At 40.1% G+C, this 27,841-nt stretch overlaps 1 protein-coding gene across 27 annotated transcripts in view; it reads right to left on the bottom strand.

Annotated features, from left to right (window-relative positions):
- TTLL5 (tubulin tyrosine ligase like 5) overlaps window positions 1–27,841 on the bottom strand; it is a 276,644-nt gene that overhangs the window by 61,754 nt on the left and 187,049 nt on the right. For 20 of the 27 annotated variants that reach the window (XM_073895591.1, XM_073895597.1, XM_073895596.1 and 17 more), the window contains 2 exons: window positions 25,569–25,764; window positions 9,361–9,578 (listed from right to left, as the gene is read on the bottom strand). In XM_073895591.1, the coding sequence (XP_073751692.1) occupies window positions 9,361–9,578; window positions 25,569–25,764 (414 nt within the window). Of the gene's footprint in view, window positions 1–9,360; window positions 9,579–25,568; window positions 25,765–27,841 lie in introns of those variants that run through there. The other 7 variants (XM_073895600.1, XM_073895601.1, XM_025869611.2 and 4 more) reach the window with 2 other exon arrangements.

Here is a 27,841-nt window from a genome sequence, read left to right as displayed (position 1 = left end):
GATTCAAGAGGGCAAAGGGCACAAGGTGAATAAAACACAGGACTTAGATTCAAGAGGGCAAAGGACACAAGGAAGAGGGGATAACATGAGCATTGAGGAACAACAAATGGAAGCATGTATGTGGAGCAGACTGTAAGACGGTGTAGGGAAGGCTACAGACAGCATAGAGGACATATTGCAGAAGGCTTTAATGTCAGAGTAAGGACTCTCAACTTTATCTTGTAGGCACCTGGAAGCCTCCAAAGATTCTGGAAAAAAGATTCAAAGAACTATTTTAGAGATGATTATTTCAAATTGCTTCCTAGGCCTACTCATGTACCCAATTTCTTTCTTTCTTTCTTTCTTTTTTTTTTAAAGATTTTTTATTTATTTATTTGAGAGAGAGAGAATGAGAGAGAGAGAGCACATGAGAGGGGGGATGGTCAGAGGGCGAAGCAGGGAGCCCGAATGTGGAACTCGATCCAGGGACTCCAGGATCATGACCTGAGCCGAAGGCAGTCGCTTAACCAACTGAGCCACCCAGGTGCCCGTACCCGATTTCTTTAAGAACAAATTTCTTTAAGAACAAAATTGGATAGGGCACCTGGGTGGCTCAGTTGGTTAAGCGACTGCCTTCAGCTCAGGTCATGATCCTGGAGTCCCCGGATCGAGTCCCGCATCAGGCTCCCTGCTCAGCAGGGAGTCTGCTTCTCCCTCTGACCCTCCCCCTATCATGTGCTCTCTCTCTCTCTCTCTCTCAAATAAATAAATAAAATAATAAAAAAAAATTGGATAGTTTCTACCAAGATTTCTACCTTGTTCTACTTGGGTGTTCCTTTTATTCAAGAACCAATTTTGATAGTTAATATTCTTGAAATTTTGAAAATATTTGAAAACACTTTCATCCAGTTTTAAAAATTTAGTAGCATCCAATTATGCAGTGTTCTCAAAATTTTTTAGTCTCCCCTATATCTACTTCTATTCTTTTTTAAAGATGTATTTATTTGATCAAGAGAGGGATGGAAAGAGAGGGAGAGAGAATCTTCAGCTGACTTTGTGCTGTGTGTGGAGCCCAACACGGGGCTTGATCTTACAACCCTGAGATCACGACCTGAGCCCAAACCAAGGGTCAGACGCTTAACTGACTGTGCCACCCAGGCACCCCAACCCTGCATCTACTTTTAAAACCTTTTTATTTTTAATTATATTCTTTTTCTGGCAGAGCTATATTTATTTTCTCCTTCCCTGTCCCCCTACCCCAAACTAAATAAGGTTTTGAATTTAACTTTTTATTGCTTTTCACTTTATATTCCTTTTCTTCATTTCCTTTGATCTGTTTTTCTTTGTTTTGTTTTACTGACCCTTTTCTAACTTCAAGAAAGGAAACCTTAGTTCAGGTATGACAAATATGTGGTGTGCATATTCACTACTCATATTCCCTGTCTGCAGCAGACATTACTAATCTATCAAAGCACTCTTTCTTGCCGGGCTCAGAGAAGTGCTATTAATTCATGTCAACAAGACACTCTAGATAATCAGCTGAAGCCAATATATCAGTTGAAGCCAATCTGCCATTTATATCTTGGTTAATTTCTTTTCAATCTTCCTACACTATAACAATGAAAATAACTAAGATTATGAACTTACTTTTGAGTATATCTTTGACTATATTTCAAATATAAGTTTTGATAGTTTTTATTATTTTTAAAAAATATTTCAGCTTAATTGAGGTATAACTGACATAAAATTGTAAGATATTTAGAGTATATATTGTAGTGATTTGACATACATATACATTGTGAAAGGATCCCCCTCCTTCTAGTTATGTAACGCATCCATCACAACTTATTTGGTGAAAAGATTTAAGTTCTACTCTCTTAGCAAATTTTAATTATACAATACAGTGTCATAAACCATAGTCACCACATTTTACATTAGATCCTCAGATCATCTATAGCTGAAAGTTTGTACCCTTCACCAAACTCTCCCTGTTTTCCCCACCCCCCAGCTCCTGGCAACCACTTTCCTACTTGGTTTATATGAGTTTGACTTTTTTTTTTTTTCCAACTCCACATTTAAGTGATACCAATGCAGTATTTGTCTTTTTCTGCCTCACTTACTTCACTTAGCTTAATGCCCTCAAAGTCCATTCATGTTGTCACAAATGGCAGGATTTCCTTCTTTCTCATGGCTCAGTAATATTCTAGTGTGTGTGTGTGTGTGTGTGTGTGTGTGTACACATCTTCTTTATCCATTCATCCACTGATGGACACAGAGGTTGTTTCCCTACCTTGGCTATTGTGAATAATGCTGCAATGAACATGGGAGTGCAGATATCTTTTCAATATCCTGTTTTCATTTCCTTCAGATGTATATCCAGAAGTGGGATTCTGAATCATATGATAGCTCTATTTTTGATCTTTTGAGGAACCTTCATACTGTTTTTTATAGTGGCTGCACCAATATACATTCCTACCAACAGCACACATCCTTGCCAACACTTATCTCTTATCTTTCTGATGACAGGTGTGAGGTGATATCTCCTTGCGGTTTTGATCTGCCTTTCCCCGATGATTAGTAATGTTGAGCACCTTTCCATGTACCTGTTAGCCGTTTGTATGTCTTTGGAAAAATGTCTATTTGGTTTTCCTGCCATTTTTAATTGGATTGTTTGTTCTTGCTACTGAGTTGTATGAGTTCTTCAGATATTTTGGATATTAACCACTTGTCAGATATATGATTTGCAATTATTTTATCCCATCTGACAGGTTACCTTTTCATTCTGATATGGATTACACTGTATCTGTAGATTGCCTTGTGTAGTATTTACATCTTGACAATATTAATTCTTCCAATCCATGAACATAGAATATCTATTTATTTTTGTGTCTTCTTCAATTTCTTTCACAAATGTCTTACAGAGTTCAGTGTATAGATCTTTCACCTCCTTGGTTAAATTTATTTCTAGGTATTTTATTCTTTTTGATGCAATTATAAACAGGACTGTTTTCTTAATTTCTCTTTCTGATGGTCTGTTGTTAGTGTATTGAAATGCAACTGATTTTGTATATTGATCTTGTATCTTGAAACTTTACTGAATTCATATACTAGTTCTAACAGTTTTCGGTGGAGTCTTTAGAAAACATTATGTATTTTCTATATATAATATCAAATCATCTGCATATCGTGATAGTTTTACTTCTTCCTTTCCAATTTGTATGCTTTTTATTTCATTTTCTTGCCTAACTGCTCTGTTTGAGATTTCCAATACTATGTTGAATTAAAGTGGCAAAAGTAGGCATCTTGTCTTGTTCTGATGTGTATAATTCTTACTTTCAATATAGTTTGCAATATCATTCTGATCCAAGTTACTTAAAAGAATGTTTAAAAATTCCCAAATTACTCAGGCATTCTGTCCAGACTTTTAATATTTCATTTTATTGTAAAATGGTCAAAGAATGATATAATTCTGTATCATAATTGCTACTTTTTGAGGCTTTAATGGAAATGTTCTAGTTTTGAAAAATATTCCATGGGAGCTCTGCAGGGCACAAAACTGTGTATCTATTAATTTAATCTCATTAATTATATTGTTCAAAACCCTTCATGTCCTTATGTTAGGTCTGTTTTGCTGGTAATAATGACTATTACTTCTATTCCCTTTCTGGAATGCATTATCTTAGGGTGAATCCACCTTTTGTCAACATTTTTATCTATATATACTTTGTCCTCAGAATTTTGAAAGAATTTTTTAAATCTGTCCTCTATTTCACTAATTCAATTTTCTGCAGCGCCCAATAATCGTGTTTAACCCAGTTTTTCACTTAGGTATTTCTCATTTTCTCCCTGACCACAGACTACCTACTCTCTACATGAGATAGCTTTTTTAAGCACTACACATCAATGTGCTCTATGCTCAAATTTTGTCAAGAATACACATTAAGTATTTTCTAAAATGTTGTCTTCTTGCTTGCTTGAACTTATTTCAGAGGTTGGCAGCTCCCCTGAGTCTTCTTCATTGAGCTTTCTTTTAAGCTATACCATCTATTCCTAGACCCCAAGATTTTTAAATATTTGCTCATCCTCAGAGAGGAAAGTCTAAGTTTGCCATTAAAGACTTATGATCATGGAGGAACTGATTTGGATTCTATAAAATCCGTAAGATCCTGCCCAAATATTTTAAAAAGATTTTCCTACTCAGATAAGAAAGAAAAATGAGAGATGGGAAATATCCAACAGTTATATTACCATTTTTTAAAACAAGATTTCATTTATTTATTTGAGAGAGAGACAGAGACAGTGAAAGAGATAGCAACAGAGAGCAAGAGCGGGGAAGAGAGGGAGAAGCAGGCTCCCCGCTGAGCAGAGAGCTCAACACGGGGCTCAATCCCAGGACCCTGGGATCAGGACCTGAGCCGAAGGCAGACACTTAACTGACTGAGCCACCCATTATATTACCAAGTGCCCCAGTTATATTATCATTTTAACAACTGTTTTTACATCCCAGTGGCAGGGATGAGAAGTAAGATTTTAATTTAAATTACCCAAGTATGAATCACCAAAGGAAGACCCATCATTCCATGACTCTCATGTACTTCTTCTCCTCACTGGACCATACACATGCCAGCAGCAACTTCTGGTTCGGTGTGGTTACTAGCACCCAGTTCTCTGACCAATGTCATCAACCATGCCAAAAGCAAAACCCTAAGATCTCCTAACGCCACCACTGAGGTCCAAATGCTGAGGGCTGATAGAGGAAAGAGTTTAAGTGGCAGACCTCTTGACTAGCCCCCCCCCACCCCTTCTTTGTACTTCCAGACCCTTCCCCTTAGAGTGACAGGGTGTTGTCTGGTATATTCCAGGTCTCCCAGTCATTTCCTAGACTTCATTCTCACAGGAAGGAAGTATATAAAAGCCTTCAGTATTGTTCAATTCAATCCTTCTTGTGCTACATCTAACGGAAGTTCTCCCAACACTTCAGTTGGAGAGTGACAATAATTCTTCCCCCTTTTGAGTATTTCAGTGGCCACTTAAGTAGTAAAACTGGTGTGGAAAGAGAAGGGAGCGTGCTCTTAAGTGCTTACATTGCATTTTCCCTGAGGCAGTATTTTAGGATGATTAACCTGTCATTTGCTGTACATAATGGATCTGAACAGGTTGGTGGGGGGCCTTTGAAATCAGTGGTCTATTGGGAAGAGTCTGGGGTTAGCACAGGTGACCCAGATTCGGCTTTGGCTCTGCCACTGACCACCCGTGGACCTTGCTCCACTCACAGCCTTTCACTATGCCTGCAGTCTTTTATCTTTCAGCACTAAAAGTCTATCATTATATATTTTGGAAATACGTAATTTAGAGAATCCTGTATTTAAGGATGGATATGCCACAGATTTTATCGTATTTCTTGAAACTACACATAATAAAAAAGGCTGAAAGACTGCCAGAAGATGGTTGGCTACAATATGACTCCTTGGATCCTCACATCAAGAACCTACTTTTGGAACGTTAGAACTCCTGATCACTTTGCCTCACGTTAATGACTCATATGTTAAAAAGATAGAGCATACTTTTTAAACCTGATCCTCACTTTTATATCTGTCTGACCTTAATCTCTGAGCATCTTTCATCATATTGCTCATATCAACACATATTCAGGTCCCATGAACTGGTACTAGTCTCCCCATGCTACTGGGCTCCTGGCCACCCTCCTCCCTTCCTGATGCCCAGCAGCCATTAACAAACACCACTGTCCTGGGTGCTGACACAGAAGTTACCTTCAATTTCCACCAAGGTCACTCTGATGCAGAATATCGTACAACTTGGGCAAGGAAAGGTAATCCTAGCTATTTAAAGAAAAGCACTTTAGTTAAGTCTGGGGTTTCTTTCGCAGTTTTCTTTCTTCAGAGAAGCCCCAGGTACCACAGCTTTGACTCTGCCCTTCCCAGTCATGGCTAGTCCATGAGTTTTGCCCATGTCCCTGGCAAACTTTAATCTCCTCAGGTTTCTTTCTCTTTATTTCCTGGAGAGTATGATTCTGGCTCTGAGAAAAAGGTCATTTACAAGGAAGACACAGTTCATAGGCATGTAGTTGCTCCTAGCCTGTCATTCCTCTTGGTTCAGCTGTTTGGGAGAAATACCACAAATAGTTGTAAAAGGAGGATCTGAAGTGGGTACTAAATTATGACATGCTGCAAACACTAGAGAGGAAAATCAAGCAAGGCTCTTGGCACTATGGAAAGGGGAAAAAAAGTTTAAATCGTTTTCTTCACAGAATTGACCAAGGAGATTTAGCTAAAGGAAATAAAAGTATATGAATTTGAGAACTACAACAAAGAACTTCTGGGCCAAGCGGGGATGAAGAAATGGCCGTAAAGCAACAGGATTAAAAAACGAATGTGCTCATAAAAAGTTTTCAACGGAACAGACAGAAAACAAGTTATTTTGGTTAATTATTCAGTGGGGACAGTGGTTTTGTTTTACAGATGGGAAACTGAAACCTTTAGAGGGAAAGTCACTTGAATATTATCATAAAGAAATAGGACCCCACTGCTCTGATTCTCAACTCCCTTTGCATCAACATCCAAACGACATTCCATCTTTTATGTTCTATTGTTCTCTAAACTCAACCCTCTAGGATGTGGAAACTTTGATGCTCTTGGAAATTGCTTCTATATTTGTCCAATGCCAACTTCTGTGCTAGGAGAAGTTTGAAGTTCAACCCAAAAACACAGGGCCTGGCACGGTCAATAGCTCATTACAACTTCTCATTAGTTGTGTCTCTTGGGGCAACTATGGCATTCCTGAGTGTGACTCAGTATCACCACTCATAACTGAGGGTTCCTGATTAATCTGAACTGAGCCAGAATAAAGGCCGAAATGAGCTCCCAGCAAATGAAGCAACGTATCTTGCAGGAAGAACGTAAAAAGTTGCATGAAAATTTCTTGAAATGCCATCCTAGTGTTAACCTAAGTATGATATAGTATAATGCCGAACACCTGTTCAGCATATGTTATGTACCAGGCACCGTATTTGTGCTTGACGTTAATTCATCTATTTCTCTTAATAACCCCATGAGGCAGGTACTATTATTATCCCTATTTTAAATAGGAAATGAAGTCACATCAATGTTAAGTAACTTGCTAGGCTGGCTAGGAACATGAATTACTTTAGAACAATAAGAATATTATCGACTGATACTCAAGGATCCTAATTTCAGGGGACATGAAAGTTTTCTCTAGATTAAAAATAACTTAACCAATCCAAATAAAGTATGGAGTTTATAGTTCATAATAATGTACCAATGACAGTTTTTCAGTACGGCACTTTCTTCAAATGTACCATGGTGATACAGGATGTTAACAACGGGGAGAACTGGGTGTTCTTATTTTCATGTGTACTGTCTTTACAACCTTTCTGTAAATCTGAAATTACTATAAAATAAAAAGGTGATTTTTAAAAACCTTTATCTGAATACTTTTTAGAGGGAACTTGTCATTGAGTCGAGTCAGATAAGAACAATGTTATTCCTTTTCCTGAAAGACCGAAGAATATTAAAAACAGTGGGGCCCTCACAACACTGTGCATTTTACACATAAGTGAGAGAAATGTTAAGGTCTCCATTAGTACTAACTTATTTAGCTTCAGAGACTTGTGCTAGAATTTTAAAGGCAAATTGGAAACTATTTCCTGGAACAACGCCTTACAGCATGCCTTTTGATACTTGGATTATATTTCTTAAATTCTGAAGAAATCTTGCTTTTTTCCCCCCTTCTGTGCATTTTTGGTGCTGAGCTGTTTCCGGTTTTCCCACACTCCTGCCTGTCAGAGAGAAGAAACCACAAAAATGCAGGAAAGTTTGTCCATAGAGCTGCAATTCCATCTCTAAAGGCTGAAGAGTTCTCTTGCCAGCCATGAGTTCAGGGCAGTGGACGGCATCTTCAATGTCCAGTGCTGCTGCCTGCCGACAGAGCCCACCCCCCCCACCCGCCCCGGGCATACAAGCCAGCCACACAGGCCACCGTGGGCCATCTCAGGCAAATTCAACATTCATATCTGACTCATGGATTTTCCTACCTAACTGTGGGCTTTTCGAACCTGTGAAAGGGAGCGTGGTTTTGGAATGCTTATGATGGCAACCAAGGCTCACTGAGTTCTTCTGTGGGCTAGGTCTTGTTCTGTGTACTTTACGTGTATTAACTCTAATAGTTAGCAATGTCCTATGAAGAAGATACTCTTTATTATCTCCGCTTCAGAACTGTGGAAAGTGAGGCTAACAGATTCAGGACCTTGCAACTTGCCAAAGGTCTTCAGTTAGTAAACTGTGGAGTGAGGGTGTTAACACAGGCAGTATGGCTCCAGAGGCTGCACCCTTAAGGACTCACCTCTACTCTTGCCAGGGTGAGAAGCCATACAGCTTTCCTTCTTCCTGTGCTCTTGGCCTTCGACCACAACCTGCCCCCTTCCGACTGCCCTTCCCTCCTGCTCCAGAGAGTTCTGCAAAGTCATTACAATGCCATGTATTCCTACACGGCACTTGGCACCTAGTAGGCACTGAGTAAATATTTGTTGGATAAATGAATAATGGCAGCAGTATAATTAAAACAACCACGAGGGATTGGTTTCCATCCAAATCCAGAATTTGATTCACTGTCCAAGGGGGAAAAAAGAGGAACTGCTTTTTCCATGTCCTAGGACTCGTTCTTACAACTAAAATTGATTTTGCGAAGGACAAATGAACGGAGAGCGTTAATGAGAGCAAGAGAAATACACAAACCCCCTCTAGGTGTTTATCCATCAGGGAATGCCTGCTTCTTACAGGCATCTTTGAAAAGTTCCCCAATTTTAAATGGAGAAGGGCTGTCAGAACTAATACCCTTTATTAGTCTGTTTCTGGTTCGTTAGCTAAAATATGGCTGGAAATAGAGTGAAGGAAGGAATGTGAAAAAATTTGATTCAGGCATGTAAATGTCTTTTTGAGGTAAAATGGGCATACTACAAAAGGTATTAGAAATAAGTTGCCCTACAGAGCGTGCTGACTAATGTCAATGAAGTTAACTGCCCCCGCCCCCCATGAAATCCCATTCCAATGTCTTCACATTCAAACGCCTAGGAGTAAACAACAAACAAGGGTTGGGGTAGGGGAGAAGTACTGAATTTTATATGAAATTATAAACCCGACCTCAGCAGGATTCACTGGCTCCCCAGGTGATTCTGACTTACAGCCCAGGCTGAGAACCATAGTTAACTTTTAGTCCCCAGCAGGGGTTCCTGTCTTCAACATTTCAGTAACAAAGGATTTTGAAGGCCTCGTAAATAAAGAGTACTCTTAGCACAGAATTGATACAACTCAGAAGAAACTGAACAGAAGATTAAGGAAAACTTACTTGGAGGCCCTCTGGGATGTCGTCTTTCTGAGGACTTGTTTGTGATTGGCTGGGGGCTTGGGGACCAGTGAGGAGGAAGAACTTGGAGGTGGCACCACTTTTTGTGGCAGAGTGGTTGGCTTCTGGCCACTAGCTGTGGCACTTGAAATTCTGCAAGCTGCACCATTATTTATTGTCCACAAATTAGAGTTAGAGAGTGTCTGGCTGCCAAAGATGGCCTACAAGAGAAAGAAAAAAGATGGGCAATGGAGATGCCCTTTACAACCCATTTGCTATAATTTTTTAGGACAAATTTCTCTAATAATGCCAGTGCAGGGCCACATTCAGAGAAGGGAAATCTCTGGAAGCATAGAGTTGAGATGGTCTTATTGGAAGTACACTGGGCTAGGAATCAGGGTATCTGGGTACTGTGTATTCTCCACCTGTGGCAATCAGAAAAGCATTTGGTCTCTCTCGGCCTTTGTTTCCTTCAGTCAACAAATATTTAATGAATGTCTCCTACTGGGTGTCAAGCATGAGAAATAACGCACAAAACAAAAGTGGCTTGAAGCCTGACTCAACTCCAGCACACTCGGAGAACTGTGAACTCCTCTAGAAGACGAGTGGAAAGAAGCCGGTGTGGTAATGGTACAGTGAGCAGTGGAGAGAGGAAGCCGGAACAGAAAAGTTCTGTTAGTAACTTTTCTGACATAGTAACGCCTTGTTGACCTAAAGAGTGACATAAGACTTTACATTTTGGGGGCGCCTGGGTGGCTCAGTTGGTCAAGCGGCTGCCTTCGGCTCAGGTCATGATCCCGGGGTCCTGCGATGGAGCTCTACACTGGGCTCCCTGCTCTGCGGGGAGCCTGACTCTCCCTCTCCTTCTCACTTGTGCTCTCTCTCTTGCTAGCTCTCTCTCAAGTAAATAAATAAAATCTTAAAAAAAAAAAAAAAAGACTTTACATTTTAAAACACCTTCACGGGCACCTGGCTGGTTCAGTGGGTAGAGCTGATCTCAGGGCTGTAGGTTCAAGTCTCCCATGTTGGGTATAGAGATTACTTAAAAATAAAATCTTTGAAAAAATGAAATAAAACACTTTCAAAGTAAAATTACTATCGAATACTAGTTGCTACATGAATCTAAGATCAACACAAAGGTATATTTGCTCAGAAGGTAAGCCTACAAATGATTTGTAGGCTTAGGGGCACCATCTAAATATCACAAACACCAACATATGTCTGTTAGGATGTAAATGTATGCTTTCTCAAGCACACGCTTAAAAAATTCTTTAGAACTTATTTACCTCATTAGAAATTGGATTATTTTGGGGTCACAAATTTTGTTACTGATCATTCAATACTATTAATACTGCTTTCAATATGCACGCATTATAAAAGCTTTAAATGTGAAATAATACTAAGAGAAAAAGAATAAAATTGACAAAACACATAAGGTATTTTTTATTAAAAGGACTTCTGGCAATTGATTTCCATCTGTAGACACCACATTTAAAGAGACATGGGAGAAATGCCATTTCCTTATGGCAAGGCCTAAAGGAATAAGATCAGACACTCTTAGGAAACATTCACCTTCTACATAGACTTTATTAGTATTGTCTTTTATGACTTTTATTTTTTAAGACATAAAAGATAAATTGGGTAGCTTTAGTAAAATGTTAACCAATCCTTCTATACTCATGCCTCAGAATGTCCCATTTCAGGGAAATGTGCCCAAAGGTCCTGGGCTAGGCAGGTCTGAGGGGGATCAAAGAGTCTTGTGTGGAGTAAATGTGTTTGATGCACAGGCCTGACAAAGGGCAAAGTGATTTCAGAGGAAGAGGGTCAGAGCATTTTCAAATGGACCAGTCTGACTGAGATGTTCTTCATCTCTGCAAACCATCCAAAGGAGAAACTGAAGAGCTCTTCGCTTACCTCCGTCTCTGACCCAAAGAAGGGGAACAAAGGAAGATCCAAACCCATGGGCAAAGCCAGGAGGTTGGCACTGGGTGGCGGGGAGTGTGTACACGTGGGAAGGTCTAAGATGGTCGGAGAGGGCCCAGGAAGCCTGATTCTGCTCCAGCAAGCCTTCTGAGGACAAGTAACCAAAGGGCGCAGCAAGGCAGCCTCGAAAACAAATCCACTCCTCTCAGGCACCTTTTCCATATCCGAGGGTATGGTCTCCCCACATCTCTGGGAGACATTCGACTGGAGGGAGGGAGGCAGGAAAGGGCTACCGTAGGTTTCTGTTTTCACCACTACATCCCAACACATGACCCTAGATTGAAGAGTGCTTGAAAGATGCCTCATTCAGGCCTCTATTAATATTTTTGTTCATAATAAAGAAAGGAAGAAAGGAAGAAAGGGAAAAAAGGTGCCTCCTTCAGGCTAGGGAAGACATTAGAAATCAGAATGAGGGCTGAAGAGCTCTACAGCAGCCATCCATAGACAAATTCACTGAATGAGTAGCAGAGAAGAAAAGCCATTGTTAGCCACGGGCTCTTAGAAATGAAAATATTCCTTATGGAGTGCAATTTTTCATGCTGTAAAGGAACTGCCGTCAGTAAAGAACATCCATTCAATACATGTTGCCAAGGTGACAACTGAACCATATTTTCAAGATCACTGAGTTTTTATTTTGCTAAAAAATCCTGCTGGGACATCTAAATACAAATAAAAAAATTAATAAAAACAGCAAGATCAGAACAGTATGAGCATAGGAAGCACCTATTTTTGTAAAATGAAAAAAGAATATGCATAACCACACACACACACACATATACACACACCAACACACACAGATACACAAACACACAGAAAAACATACACATAAGGTTGGTATCTGCACAGAACAATTCTGAAAGGATATAAAAAAACAAAAACAAAAACTAGTAACCTCCATGGAAGAGAACTGGTTAGCTGGGGGTCCAGGAGAGAGGGAAACTAATTGTTTACTATGTATCATTTATATCCTTTTGAATTTTGTACCATCCATATGTAGTTACTTATTACAAAAATAAATTATTCAAAGGTCAAAAGAAAGTCCAATTCTGTTAAGATTTAAGCAGGTAACAAAATTAACTCAATACAAGTCAAAGCATCCAAATGGCACCCCAGTTTCAACCAGGTGGGTACAGCACTCACTATTAGGGTGGGCTGAAGAAGCAGTTCACTGTTCAACACTTACCATATGCCTACAAAACCAGATTTGGTCATCGGTGAAAGGCAGAGACTCAGGTAAGTGGAAAATAGCATGGCTTTGCAGTCAAACGTGCCTGGGTGCAAATGTGGGCTCTGTCACTTATAAACGGGGTGACCTTTTCAAGTTATTGAACTCCTCTGGCCTTTAGCTTCCTCAGAGGCAATCAGAATTACTTTGATGGATTATTGGGGATTAAATGAAGATCACATATGTAAATCTAGCCCAGGCATTCAATGAAGGATTCTTGTAATAGACCAAATATCAGGCTTATAGTAGACACTCAACAAATGCTCCATTCCTCCCCAAACCGCCACCTCGGTTCACTGAGGAACCAAAGAATGGGATGACATGCAAGTCTGCCTATCTGTAGTGATCCGTGACTGGCAGTTGGTTATGCGTTTATCAACATATTTTTCTAGACTTACGATGATGCTCACTAGCTGTGAAAGCACGCTCTTAAAATGAAAACACGTGTTTAGGTTCCCCAGATCATATTTACTCACTTCTCTCTGGCAGGAATAATCTTTTCCTCTTCTGAATGCTTGTAACAATTAATTTGTATGTGTCTTATCACATTTAGTACATTCTACCTTGTGCTATGGACACTGATGTATGTCCTTTTCTCTCCTCCTGGACATGCACACTGGAGATGGCTGGATTGACATCTGATTACTTTTTGTTTCACTCACAGTGCCTAGACGGCCTTGTACATAAAAGGTGCTTAATAAACATTTACCCCATGGATGCAAATAACAAAACTCGTATTATAACCACTACTCACTTTTTTTGTTTGTTTGCTTTTGCAACAACCAAATTCCTATAACAAGAAAACAGGCAAGTTTGTGTTTACACAGAGATGTAATCTTGTACTAGGACCATTCTCTGGGCTTTGAATAGGGCCTAATGTATTATCTGTGTTCGACTTACACTCAGCCACAAAATCTAAGTAAGCCCTTCAGTAGATCCCAAACAAAAATAAATTCATCTTGGGGCGCCTGGGTGGCTCAGTCGTTAAGCATCTATCTGCCTTTGGCTCAGGTCATGATCCCAGGGTCCTGGGATTGAGCCCCGCATCGGGCTCCCTGCTTGGCCAGGAGCCTGCTTCTTCCTCTCCCACTCGCCCCTGCTTGTGTTCCCTCTCTAGCTGTCTCTCTCTCTGTGTCAAATAAATAAATAAATAAATAAATAAATAATCTAAAAAATAAAAAATAAAAAATAAATTCATCTTCCTAGATGCAAATTTTATAGCAGGCCTTTAGATATTGATGTTCTGTGGTGATAAGATCAGTCTTTACCTCAAATAACAAAAGGAATTAGGAGAATTTATTGCTTAGGAGACTGTCACTTGCCTGAATGCTAACACTTGTTTCCTTTTTCCTAATAATACTGCCCTTATTTTGTTTGGGTAATGATGTGTGCCCAGCTAAAAAAACTGTATTTCCCAATCTCTCCTGTACTTAGAAATAGCCATGTGACATAGTTCTGAGATATAAACAGAAATTTCCAGGTGCAGTTTCCAGGAAAGCTCTTTAAAGAGGGGGGCAAACTGGGTTAGTACACAACTTTTGCCCCTTACTGTTCTTCCTCCCACCCAGAATACGGATATCCAGCGAGCATCAGGTAAAAGTTACTTCCTAAGGATTGCAAAGCATAAAGACAGGAAAAGCATGGGCTCCTGACAGTACCACAGAGTTCAGGAGAGCCTAACTCTAGATTTTTGATTATATGGGGGAAAAAAACCCTCTAACTTGGTAAGTCATAGCGGGGAGAGGGGTCTGCTAGATGCAGCAAAATGAAATCCTAACTGAGCTGAGATATAATCCTCAATCTACCAAAGAGTCACGCTTGTTTAAGCCTTAATATAACATAAATGTACTGCATCGCAAAAAAGCAGATACTCTTTCCAAATACAGCAAAAAAGCCTCTAGGTTCTCAGTTGCTGTTCAGTAACCATACTCTAATATACTGAATGGATAATGAAATGCACACAATTCTGTACCATCCAAAATTCTAAAGAGTCAGTAATGTAGACAAGTTCCCAGGTATTTCACCAAAACCAAGGCTAAGTGTAATGAAATTAAAGCAATCACATTTGATAAGAAGAAACCCAGGAAAGTACTTAGGCAATGTTAAAAAGCAGATATATAAATGAATTTATTTCCACCGTTGGAAGAAATCAGCCTCCCCAGGCCTCTCATAGCATACTGGCCCCAATCCTACAGTTCCATCAACGACAGATTATGTGAATTGTTTTGTCCTGATATTCATTCAAAATGGACAGAAGAATTAGATAAAGTTCTCTCTGTATAAATCCTAAGAAAGGTGAGGTTTGGATGCACAATACCAGCGCACTGCACTTGTGGGTTAACAACCGGGAAGGGGCCTACACCGTCATCAGTCAATGTCCTGGGAATGTGAGAGCTGTGTAAGCACTGGCCTCCACTCAAGACCTGGTCAACATATACAAGACTTTTGCTTCTTTATTGGGTGTGGGAAACAGCCATGCTTCAGTAAGGAGACTCAGAGAAAACCACAGTTTGAGGGTTGGCTTGGCCCCAGGCCAAAGACTGGAAAGGCCCTCCTTCTCCCACAACAGAAGGGTACTCGTGGGTGGGAAGGAGGAATTTCTGATAGACAGAACACAGACTGCAACTTGGAAGGTTATGGGGAAGCAAGATCTGGGCTCTCTAACTAGAAAGATAATACTGTTCAGAGATTAAATTCTGGGAGGTTTTTTTTCTTTCTTTTTTTTTTTAATTCCTTCCAGAAAAACACTTCTTGGTGATGAAGTAGAGCTGGAAAACTCTTTGTTGTGAAATAACTTTAAATTCATTTTTTTTTAATTAAGGGAGATAAAGTAGGGAAATGTTAAACTCTACTTCAATGGGTTAAGTCTTTTTGTACCCCTTTTACTTTGGTTCCAGAAAAGAAAACATTTTTATGCATTATTCTCCCCACTGAGATTTTATCCTAACTTGGATAAAGTTCCCATTACATAGTACACAAAACTGCTTCTAGAATGTTGCTCTCTGGCAGCTCAAGTACTGGGATGGTATATCTTCCTGAGCATGTCAGATGCTAATCACTCACCTTACTACAACCAGCCAAGAGCTGTTCAATGCAAAGAACACATTGTGCCTTTTGTGCAATCGTATGATGCTGTAAAAAGCTTGGGGCCAAGGTGAGGGTGAGGGTAGCTGTTTCTATTTTAGCAAAAGCAAGCTTCCAAAAGGCCTTTGTCTCACATTGTATGGAGTTCTTGGCTGTCTTCCATTCACAATGTTTGTCAGCTGGGACAAGACTGGAGGCTGAGCAACAGAAACAGAGTACAACTTCTGGTACTGTGGACAAGGCGGGGAGCAGTGCTATAACCCTGATAGGGATGGGGCAGAAACCCAGAAGATGCTACTGTTCATACAGAGAGAGACTGACGACGTGAATACCTGGGATAGGGCTTTGAGTGGTCAAAGATACCAGAAGTTCTCTGGCATATCCTTTTATTTCTAAAATCAATTAAGAGGCTCTGTCTTCTTTAGCAACTAAGACTGAAGGCTCTTATTAATTCAAATGATCTACTCTCCAGGATGTGAATACAGCTGCTTACCTGTAATGAAAATCTAGTCACCAACAAAAACCACTGTGTTTTAGGCATTTTCTAAGTCAACTCTACTTGTATATTTGAGAAACAATGCTGGTCATTAATAGATACTTAGGTATGCTCCTGAGCCTCAGACTCTGTCATCCAATAAAACCAAAGATTCCAGCAGTAGTCTCTGAGTTGGTTTTTCAACAGCATCAAGACAACTGAACTGATTTTGGGCCAGGTGTGTGTTATGACCAAAGAAGTCCAACCATGAGGCAGCTGGCTAAGGCCAGAGTTGCAGTCAATGACCAGAAGACCTGGTGAAATTAAGTAGCCCTAAGATGTCATGTAGATGACCTTCCCTCACTAGCAGCCCATCATGGTATTAATCATCCTTTCTACTTTTTCTTCTCATATCTCACTAGCAATTGTGAATGAATTCATTTGCATTTATTTTCAATTGTTCAAATATGTAAATATAAGTTAAAAAAAGTAGCCAATTAATACTTTATGAGGCTTGAACTTCTCCTAAACACTTTCTTTAATATCATCTTAACCAACTTCTGCTTCTGGCACAGGGAAGGGGTGGGTAACTAAAACCCCGAAATTGAAATTATAATGCTATGTATATTTAAGGTTAAAAGTAATACATAATAGGGGTGCCTGGGTGCCCCAGTCAGTTAAGCGGCCCACTCTTGGTTTCAGCTCAGGTCATGATCTCAGGGTCGTGAAATCAAGCCCTCCATCGGGCTCTGCACTAAGTGTGGAGTCTACTTAAGATTTTCTCTCTCTCCTTTCCCTTTGTCTCTCCACCCCCTGCTCATGCACTCTCAAAAAAAAAAAAAAGTAATACATAATAGAAGGGATATCTGCACAACCATATTCATTGAAGCATTATTCACAACAGCTAAGATGTGGATGCAATCTAAATGCCTATCAATAGATGAATGGATAAAGAAAATGTATACACATACGATGGAATATCATTCAGCCTTAAAAAAAAGAAAGAAATCCTGTAATATGCTACAACATGGATGAACCTTCAGGACATTATGCTAAGTGAAACAAGCCAGTCATGAAAAAGACAAATACTGTATGATTCCACTTATATGAGGTATCTAAAGTAATCAGACTCATAGAAACACAAAATAGAATGGTCATTGCCAGGGGCCAGGTGGAGGGGAAAACAGGGAGTTGTTCAGTGAATATAGACTTTCAGTCATGCAAGATGAAAACATTTTATTGATCTGTTACACAACAATGTTCATAGTCAACAATACTGTATCATACACTTAATTATTAAGAGGGTAAATTTGTGCTATGTGTTTTTACCACGATGAAAAAAAAGTAATACATCATGGTAAGAGTCATGAATTTTTCAAAAAAGATTTTATTTATTTGACAGAGAGAGAGAGAACATGAGCAGAGGGAGGGGCAGAGGGAGAAGCAGAATCCCCCCGCTGAGCAGGGAGCCCGATGTAGGGCTTGATGCAGGGCTTGATCCCAGGACTCTGGGATCATGACCTGAGCCGAAGGCAGACAATGACTGAGCCACCCAGGTGCCCCAAGAGCTATGAATTTTTATTGAACTTTCACCCTGGGTCAACATTCCGCTAAACACTTTACATGCTATTATCTCATTTAATCCACCCAACCACTGAGGTGGGTCCCATTATCATCTATCTCTATATACAGAGCAAGCAACCAAGGCACAAAAAGGTTCCATAATTTGCCATGATGGCACATCTACTAAGTAGCAAGCTAGGATCCATGCCCACAAAGAGTCTGATTTCAAAGCCCCATTACACAACACAGCCTTATTTATGTTATGCTGATTCCCTTCAAATGCAAATCCACTGAAATCATATTTCCCTTCCAAAGCAAATCTAAAGCAAACCTAGCAATGTGTCCAATTTTCATCAGATGCATTTAAAAGACCCAGATTTCACTAGCTTTAGTCCAAGAACGAAAGCTTGAAAAAAATTTGTCTATAAGCAGATTTTTATTACTTATTTTAAAAGTTAAAGTATATATGTACATATATAAATAAAGATAACCTCAAAAGATCAGCAATGACCCCGGATTGAGAGTTCAATTGTTTAAAAAAATATAATTCATAGCATTGTTTTCAATTGTCTCTTATCTTTTATTAGCTAGTAGTTGTAGGGAATTATTTCTCTATCAGGGTCCTTGTTCTTCTGATAATGTGTCTGTGTCTTACATCTCCTGATGAGTAAAATGAAATAATCAGACAAGGCAACCTCTAAGTTCCCTCACAACTTTAAATTCAGAATTTATAAATATCTAAATTGTCTCTGCCTTCAGATATATGGTTTGTCTTATTTGGCTCAGAATCTCACATGGTTGACCTACTGTGCATCTTGCATAGAACTTGCTGTCATCCATTTGTTAAGCTTCTTCCTGGGGCTGTGTCCACTTCAGATGGACACGGTTCTTTGTATTTAAGGATGAGGTCTTTCATTATCTCACAGAGTTACAGTTGTGAGTCCCTCATATGCCCACAGACAAAGAAAAACAAACCACGGGTCACCGAGTGAGGGCAGAGAACGAAACTGGTCGCCAGGCAGCAGGAGCAAAACCACATGTTAAGGCTGTACAACAAACAAGGTTGATCCCAAGCAGCTGGTAGGTGAACAGTTGCCTTTTAATATACCCACAGCCAAGCAGAGTTCTATACTTTGATTCATTACGTTGACCCTTTCTTTTATATTTGTGTGTATGAGTCTATAGTAGCAGCAGCATCAATAAATCTGGAATGCCTTATCTGACTGATGATAAATGTGTAACACAAAAAGCAAATTATAGAGTCACTTCTCTCCAGAGGGAGAGTGGCAGAGTGGAAAAGGGCTTTGGGAGCTCTCTGACTGGGTCTGAATATTATCTCTGTAATTAGCGAGCTATGCAACCTCGTGGAAGTTTCTTAACCTCTTTGAGTTCCCTCATCAGTGGGATGGAGATAGTGTTACATCCAGCACACAGGAGGCACTCACTCTGTGTCCATTTCCCTGCCCCTCACCTTCCTCCCTCCAAGATTCCAGAGGGGCACTTTCCAGCAGCAGCTTAGAAAGCAGGCTGGAGGTAATCAGGGGACTTCTATTACTAGTAGTGATGAATCAGCCTAACAAACTGATATCTCTATTATAACAATGCATTAAAAATCAGATTTATATGGAATTGAAAAAGCAAGCATAATAGTAATCATGAAAAATTATCACCTATGATAGTCACATTTGTAGACACCGGTCATGTTTCCCAGTAGTCTTCTCAGAAACACCATCACAGAAATAAAATTAAAATACCATGACCAGCAACAATAACAGGGTTGAAAGGACAATGTGATAACTGAAAAGATAACTCCTATGTTATTAATAACAACTCACACAAGTGTTCTGAATCTTCAAACTTCTAGAACACGTTTCAGGATATTGCACAACTCGGTAGTCCCTAATCCTATTACTAAAAAATAAAAACCCAAAGGAGGGTAAACTATGGGTGTTTCCAAGAGTTCTAAAGGAACACTTTCTTAAGACATTTATTTAAGAATTTGAGATACGTGGGAGAATGTCTAGACCTGAGTTTATATATGTTCAGTAGACCTTCTCTCTTATGACAGTGTATAGGATGAATGATAGCAGACTAGTTAGGATACCTGAAGAGGACTTTTCAAATATAGTTTTATAGGTGTCAGTAAGTACACTTGTGGATGCATGAACTGCAACTTAAAAACTTATGTAATAATACACATAGATTAATGTGTGTGTGTGTGTGTGTGTGTGTGTGTGTATAAAATATACATGAATGCCTTAATATAGCATCAGGATGGTTGCATACAGCATGATAGTGTGGAGGCTGGATGCTATGCCTGTTGCATTCCTGGGTTAAAAAACCACTCTTCCTTTTATTACTTATGTGACCCTGAGAAAGTCACCTGAAGTGATTATCTGGTTTTTTGTCTGTAAAGTGGGGCTAATAAGAGGACAAGTGGGAGGATTCAATGTGATAATACAAATAAAAGTCCTGGCTCAGTGCCTGACACGTGGTAACATCCTGAGAAATGCGATCCTCATGATACGCACAGATATATATTATCATCTCCTTAGCAGACATAAGCAAACTGAGTTGCAGAGAAGTTTGAATAGCCTGTCCCAGGCATGGGCTGGACAGAAGCAAGATTTAAATGGAAGATTATCTGACTCCAAAGCCCGTCCAGAGGGCCTATTTCCCAAACAGCTAAATGTAGTTTTACATGTATCATTTCACATATTTTCTACATATTTTTATTAGGTAAGAAGAAAAGAGTTCGGCTTGGCAAAATCCACTAAATCAAATGGTTCTAGGAAAATCAATCAATCAATCATCATCATCATCATCTAGAAACTAAGTGTTGTAGGAGTTCCTGATAAAAGTCAGAAAGAAAACCAAAGTGGAACAAAACGCCCAACGAAACAAAACAAATCAGCAGTAGGTTATGACAGGCCAACATGCTCCAGGAACTTAAGCACACACGAGTAAGTTCTTCCTCTTGAATATCCCCGGTCCAATCTTCCTCCTGGACACTCTGTTAGAAGGATGTAGAAAGCCTCCCCCCGCACAGCCAGCCTGTTTGCTTGCTCTCTTTGTGCCATGCTGAGGAGCTAGCATGTTATTGCTGGCTGCCTGGAAAAGTCCGGGTGCCTGCTGAATTTCTCTTTCTTTCCCCTCCCCCACAAAACAAACACACAGCAGCTGAAGCCTTGGAGAAACAGTATTCATTCCTGTAGGGGGGCAGAATTTTTCTAGACACATGCAATGGACTTTTAGGAGCAGTATAACAAGACTTGGCTGGGCTTATATGGAAATCCTTCCCATACCTGTGAGGCTGTGTGCATGGACACACATACCATCAGCAAAAAGCTCATTACATATGGCACTCAACATGTACTAGCATACTGAAAGACCCTTTGGTGTGAACCCAGAGCTGCCCAGCCCCCACACTTGTTACAGGACCGTTACTTTCTGTTGCCCCTTACTGATCTAGCTCAGTCCGACAGAAGAGGGCATGGTGGGCAGGTGGAAGTAAAGGACAGATGGAGTGAAGGATGAAAGGGGTTCAGGGTGCACAGTTTTCTCTTACCTTGAGTTACCTCACTATGTCCAAAATTAAGTCTACTAACAATTGAAGGGCTCTGGATAGAGGACGGAACCAGTGAAAAATTAAGATGTATTTAAAATCCCCCCTCTCTCCCCTCTGTTGTTAAAAGAAACTTCAGCAATTCTGCCTTGGCCATCAACATGTCCTGAATTTTTCTGCTTTTTGGGCTTTTTTCAGTCTGGATGAGGCAGAGAAGAGAGTGGGAGGGAAGGAGAGGGGGGCTGGGAGCAGAAGTTTAACAAAGGATCACTTTAACAGAAACTACTGAGTAATCGCTCTGTCCCGGGCCAAGAATAACATCAGCTCAATGTCGGCAATTAGAATCAGGTCAGTTGGGCCTCACAGCCGGTGCGGCCCTCCTCACAGCCCCCTAGCACGGAGGGCTACTCATGCTGATGTCACCAGCAGTCACTGCTGCCCAAGAAAGTCCCCCGACTCAGCTGAAAGGAAAGTTTTTTATCCTTCTCCTTCAGGGGCAGGAAGCCAGAATGAGAAGGAAGTGGGAAGCAATGAGTGTAAACCAGAGAGAAGACACACGTTGGCATAGATCAACACATAACAGATTCATTTTACCACCCCGAGCTGACCAGGATTCTGTCATGTCTCCAACCACCCTGAAACTCATGGTAAATAAATGAATATATGTAAAGCACCTGGAACAGTGCTTGGGCCACAGTGCTGAGTGTTGGCTATTATTATTAAAAACAAAGAAGGAGGAATCTGTCCCGTTACTTATCTCCTGTCCACCATAAAACTTGAATCCTGGGAGCATGATTGCGGAGCAGAATGTACCCTGATAAGAAAAATGCACACAAAGGTTTTCAGGTTTGGAAAACTTATTTATAAGGAGACTGTGGTAGATGGAGTGAACACGATGGAAAAAAGTTCCTATAAAACAATGATTGCCTGAAATTTTATAAGGGCAACACTAAGTTTTAACATGTTCAGTCTCCCTGCCAAAGGACAGAAAACAAATAACTGAAGAGGAGACGTTCCTAATCTCTTTCCCTTTAGCTCGATGGTTCTCAAAGTGTGGTCCCCCAAAGGGCAGCACTGGCATCACCTGGGGAAGTGGTTAGAAATGGAAATAATTGAGCCCCATTCCCAAACTTACTGAATCAGAAATGGGGTGGGGTTAGCAATCGGTGTTTTAACAGGCCCTCCAAATGGTTCTGTTGCTCATAATTAGGGGTCTGCAAACTAGGGCTTATAAGACAAATCCAGCCTGCCACCCATTTTTAATAAATAAAGTTCCACTGGAAGACAGCCACACTCATTCATTTCCATATTGTTTACGGCTGTTTCCATTCTACCATGGCAAAGCTGAGTAGTGGCCACAGAGACTCTATGGCCTCTGAAGCCTTAAGTATTTACTATCTGGCCATTTACAAAAAAAGTTTACTGATCCTGTCTGACTTAGAATGATATCTTCTTTAAAACTGCTGGTTTTACTCATCAGTGTGTACACTCTGTTTATCCTACTTTCTATCAAATGGACTGGATCACACCTATTTCTTTGTACCTCAGTCCCTGGAAATCCTGCCAATGGCTCTGGGTGAATTCCTCTCCGATGCCCATGTTACGGTTCCAGTCTCTTATTGAGATGGGTTCAGTACATGACACTTTCTCAGTTTATGAGTGCAACACTAAACAGAGATGAAGATCAAGCCTTACTCTGCATGAACGGTTAGAAATGTCCATTTCCAAACATATCCTCAATCAAGAGTTTGCCTTCTTGAAATCAATACCTTTAATAAGCTGGCTACCTAAGTGCAGAAAGGGATGGAGAATTTCCTCTGCGTGTAGTGCAAGAAAGGTTGCATGATGTTTCCCAAAAATATTTTTAGGGAATCATTATGAAAGGCACAGTCCATGCACATAATCAATATAATTCAATACACTACAGTGCAATACAGTATAAAGCCCCCTTTAATGGCCTGTTCCATAGGTGTCTCTTAGGGATGAATGTTAAGTAAATTAGATTTCAATTCTACCCTCAAACAGGCAATTAATCAAATTGTTACTTATATCATTGGCTATGTATACTTCAGAAAAATGAATCCCAAACATAAGGAGTTCATCAGAGAAACCACCTCTATCTATTAACCCAAGGGCAGAAACACAGAGAACACAAAGCAGGCTTCCATCAACGACGTGGTGATAATTATAATGGTCAAGCCTAGCACAGCCATAAGGTAGGCAAGAAGAAGAGACATTTAATATCTTATTTGCTATTTTCTTAGTTATAAACTCTTCAAGCTACGAATTTAGTTTCTTTAGCTCTCCCCACAGTCCCAGAACTTCACCCTGACTCATTTTTACCTAAATCAGCTATGGATTAGAAGAACAGGCGGAAGAAACAAATGATGTTATAAACATATATAAAATTATGATGAATGATTTTCTGTTCCCTCTCCAGGAGACACGGGATAACTCCCTTCTTGGGAGTTCTAACTCCTCCCTAAGACAGATATTCTGACAGATTCTAAAAAACATGTTTTCCATATACTTCATAGTTCAGTGAAACTAAACCACTGTAATCCTCACTGGAAAAAAGAAAAAAATCCACACAAGAATAGCAGTACTCTGAATTTTCAAAGGAATGTGAGTCGCTGGAAGCTAATCAAAAGAATGAGACGGGCTTTTAAATGAAGCAGTTTCTAAAAGTAAAAATCAGTAAAACGGTCTCTCCCCCAAACTTCGATGTCCTACAATCACTTTAAAAATCATCACTATTTCAAGGTATGGAAGCATTAAAAGGGCCCAATTGTCTAGATTCATTAGATCATTGATTACACTCACATAAGGGAAATAAGGCTATTCTTGAGACCTCTCCTGTCCAGGATCTGATTAAGTTTGCATTCTCAAGTACTCTGCATGACAGGGAGTTCAGAAGTTCCCAAGTTTTAAGAAATTTACACAGACTAAAAAAAAACAAGATACACATTTATATCTATAATTGTGAAAATGCAAATTGCCTAGCCCAAAGACTTTCTAAATGAGGAAATTACTGTGTGATAGAGGGCAGTGTGGTGATCAAAATGAGACGCTACATTCCATGCTTCCCAGGTAAGAAGTCTGGATTTTCCTCCCGTAAAAATGACCTACCGACCTACTTCACAACTACCTATACTTTCGATTTCTCGTAAATTACATCGAGTTAATATAATATAGAGAGTACACCGGCAGAGAAAAAGATGAGCACGTAATGAATGAAATCGAAATAATAAAATGTCTGGACCTGGACAATAGTTAAAAAGATTAAGTAGAGACAGAGAGCATATGATAATTGCTTTATTTAGAGGGAAAGAAAAAAACTTTGGGAAATGTTGCTTTAGCCTTTGAGTGAATATTAATTTTGCACAAACTAATGTACACTATGTACTACATTTTTATAGGAGCAAATAACAAGAGATCAAACTGATATATTTCTTCACGTAACCAGATAAAAGGGAAGCTCATAGAATCAGTATTAATTCAGCCCAAAAGAACATGTAGAACATAGTAATGGATTCTAATGATAACCCTGAAATCATCAAGAGAAAGTTAATTCCATAAGGCCTGATTTTTTTGTGAAGTCATCCCTTCTCTGTAATTTGGGCCACACTGACACACGAGTACAATTCACTTACACAGCTCCCTCATACATATACTCAGGAGTTTCTGTAATTGTAGAGACATTGAACAGGAAACCAGTGTTTGACTAGAGCGTAAATGCCAGGACAGCAAGGATTTTCTTGTATACTCTTACACTTTTGTGTATTGTTTTGTGTACTGTGAAACCGGAAGACCAAAAGCCAAACTTATGACCATTTCCTGTGAGAAGAACTTGAAACATTATTTATACCTTGAAAATCTTGATAGGTCATGAAGGATTGATGTGTGCTTATGTGCACCAAGTGTGTAAAGACAAGGAAGTGGTACATTTAGAAAAAAGAGTTGCTTCAAATGCTAGCTTTTAGGGAGATGGAAAGTAGACCCTCGGGGAGCTTACTGAACTACCATCATGCAACAGAAAGGGGAAATGCTACAAGAGATTTGTGTAGAGAAACAGTCCAGTGAGAGAAAATGTCAAACCTGGATCAGCATTACCTCCCAGCAAAGCCAACATCATGGCTTCAGCACATTTCTTCCCTTAGAGCAGATTCTCCATGAATCGCCCAAGCCATAGCGGTGTTGGTAAACACTTGGGAAATGTCTCCTACCTTTCCCATTGACCTGATTCCCCATCCCTCCACACCCACCCCCCCTTGGAAGGAAGATACTAGTATATGGAAAAGCCTTATCTGAATTACCTGGTGCCGGGCTCGACTCTGGTCCAGAAGCTGCCGGGACTGAAGTTTTTGTTGTTCAAGTTGCTGCAGGGCAAAATGGAGTTGGTAACTGCCCGCTGTGGGGTGATACTTGTGCTGAGGGACCACCCCTGTAGCCTTGCTATACGCGTTGTTTTCTACCTCTCCCTCCCAGGCAAAGCCTCCTGTTTGAAGGCTCCTAAAGAGAAAAGAAAGCATTATTTCTTAGAGAGGTTGTACGAACAACCTAATGGAAAAAGAGGGAAATATCACAGGCATTTTTCCTGTATAGAGCAAAATACAGTGTGGAATTACAAATCTATGTGTGTGATAAATAATCTGATTCGCCTACTGAACTGTAGCTCCATGAAGACCAAGTCAGGGTCGGCTCTGCTCTCCATTCTATTCGTAGCCCTTATCCCGAAGGCTGGCACATGGTCAGCGTACGTAAGTATCTGTTGAAGGTTAAATAATGAAAATAGTCACCTCAGTCCCCTGTGAAGGCCACAAGGGCTTCTGAGAGGAGCCAGGGAGCTTCAGATGTGGGATGGCAAGTTAAATTTCAGATAGGAACAGAGAAGCAATCATCTTCTCTAACATCAACTTCAAAAGTATAGGGGTGAATTTCACAGAATTCATGGTTTTTCTTAACTACCCATTAGTGAGCTCATGTGTCCATCATGAGATAAAACAACTGGTCTGAGAAGATACTTTTTTTCATTATTCTAAAGTTACCTCAATGGAGTCCCAGCCAAGCTGATGTTTAGCCTGTACATCTGAGGAAGGTGAAGGGCTGGTGGCCTTGGGGACTGTTCAGTACTCATGCTAGGCTGTTTGTTACATACTCTGACTTTCTTCGTTACCCAGATTCCAAAATTTTAGATTCTGGTGACCATGTCTGTGTACATCCTAGCTGAAGTCTTCATAACTACAGGCCTACACTTGCCCTCTCAGTCCACTTCTTCCAAGTAGAAAAGTCCCCATTTATACCACTTCATACCCATTAGGATGACAACTATTAAAAACAAAACAAAACAAGTGGAAAAAAACAAATGCTGGCCAGCATGGGGAAACACTGGAACTCTCATGCATTGCTGGTGGGAATGTGACACGGTGTACCTCCTGTGGAAAACATTCTGGCAGTTCCTCAGAAAGCTAAACACAGAATTACCATGTGATCCAACAATTCCCACCCCCTCCAGGTATATACCCCAAAGAGGGGCCTCAGATGCTTCTATACCAATGTTCACAGCAGCATTATTCCCAAGAGCCAAAAGGTGAAAACATCAACAGGTGAACGGATAAACAAAATGTAGTCTATACACACAATGAAATGTTAGCCTTAAAAAGGAAAGAAATTCTGACATGTTACAACATGGATGAACACTGGGGACATCATACTACGTGAAATAAGTCTGTCACAAAAGGACCAAGAAAGTTCTGGAATGGACGGTGGTGACGGTTGCACAAGCTCTGAATGTACTATATGCCACTGAATTATACACGTAGAAATGACAAATTTAGGTTTTATGTATGTATTTCCCCACTGTTTTTAAAAAAGGTCCCCACTAATTTTTAGAACAGTCTTATCTGGCAGCCCTTTTCTCTCATTTTTGGTTCTCCTCTGGACCTTCTTCAAATACCCTGTGGTGTTTTGTTTTGTTTTTTTTCCTTTGTGAAATACAGTGACCAGGAAATTGTACACAGAAGAAACAAGAAGAATCTCATAGTGAACAATCTTACCCCAAACCTGGCTATCGGGGCTTAAAGAAAGGAAACAGTGTCTAACTGAAGAGAAATATTCATAGTGACTTAAATCATCCTGCTGTTATTTCCTCTGCAGATTTCCTTTGACATTAAGGGTCATTTCAATGGCAGAGATGCAGCAACACTGGGATAAGGTTATAAGACCTTCCTGAGGCCTGACCTCAGGCCGCCTAGTTATTTATAGCCTGATTTCTAATGACCCCAACAGAGCCCTGGGGGAAGGAGCAAAGTGGAATGTCCGCTGAGTCCAGGAGCCCAGGCTCCTCTTCTCGTCTGTGTTCTCCCACACAGCTTCATCATTTCAGGGGTCTGCTTTGGTTTCTCTGCCTCTCTCAGAGAGATTTCCAAATACCTAGTTAAGGGAAAGTCTGTGTAATATACTCTGAAGTCCATGGATGAAGGGTTTTCTACTCACATAATCTCACCTCTGACAGGTCACATCCTCGCTCATCTCCTCCCACAGTTTGGCTCCCACAGTTCAGTTGTATAATTACACACTTTCAGCTAAT

The sequence above is a fragment of the Callorhinus ursinus genome, unplaced genomic scaffold (genome assembly GCF_003265705.2).
Source record: "Callorhinus ursinus isolate GAN/ISIS: 27379988/994484 unplaced genomic scaffold, GSC_fseal_2.0 scaffold8, whole genome shotgun sequence".
Lineage (NCBI taxonomy): Eukaryota > Metazoa > Chordata > Mammalia > Carnivora > Otariidae > Callorhinus > Callorhinus ursinus.
The sequence above is the reverse complement of the archived record's forward strand: the minus strand, read 5'-3'. Positions and strand labels throughout refer to the sequence as shown.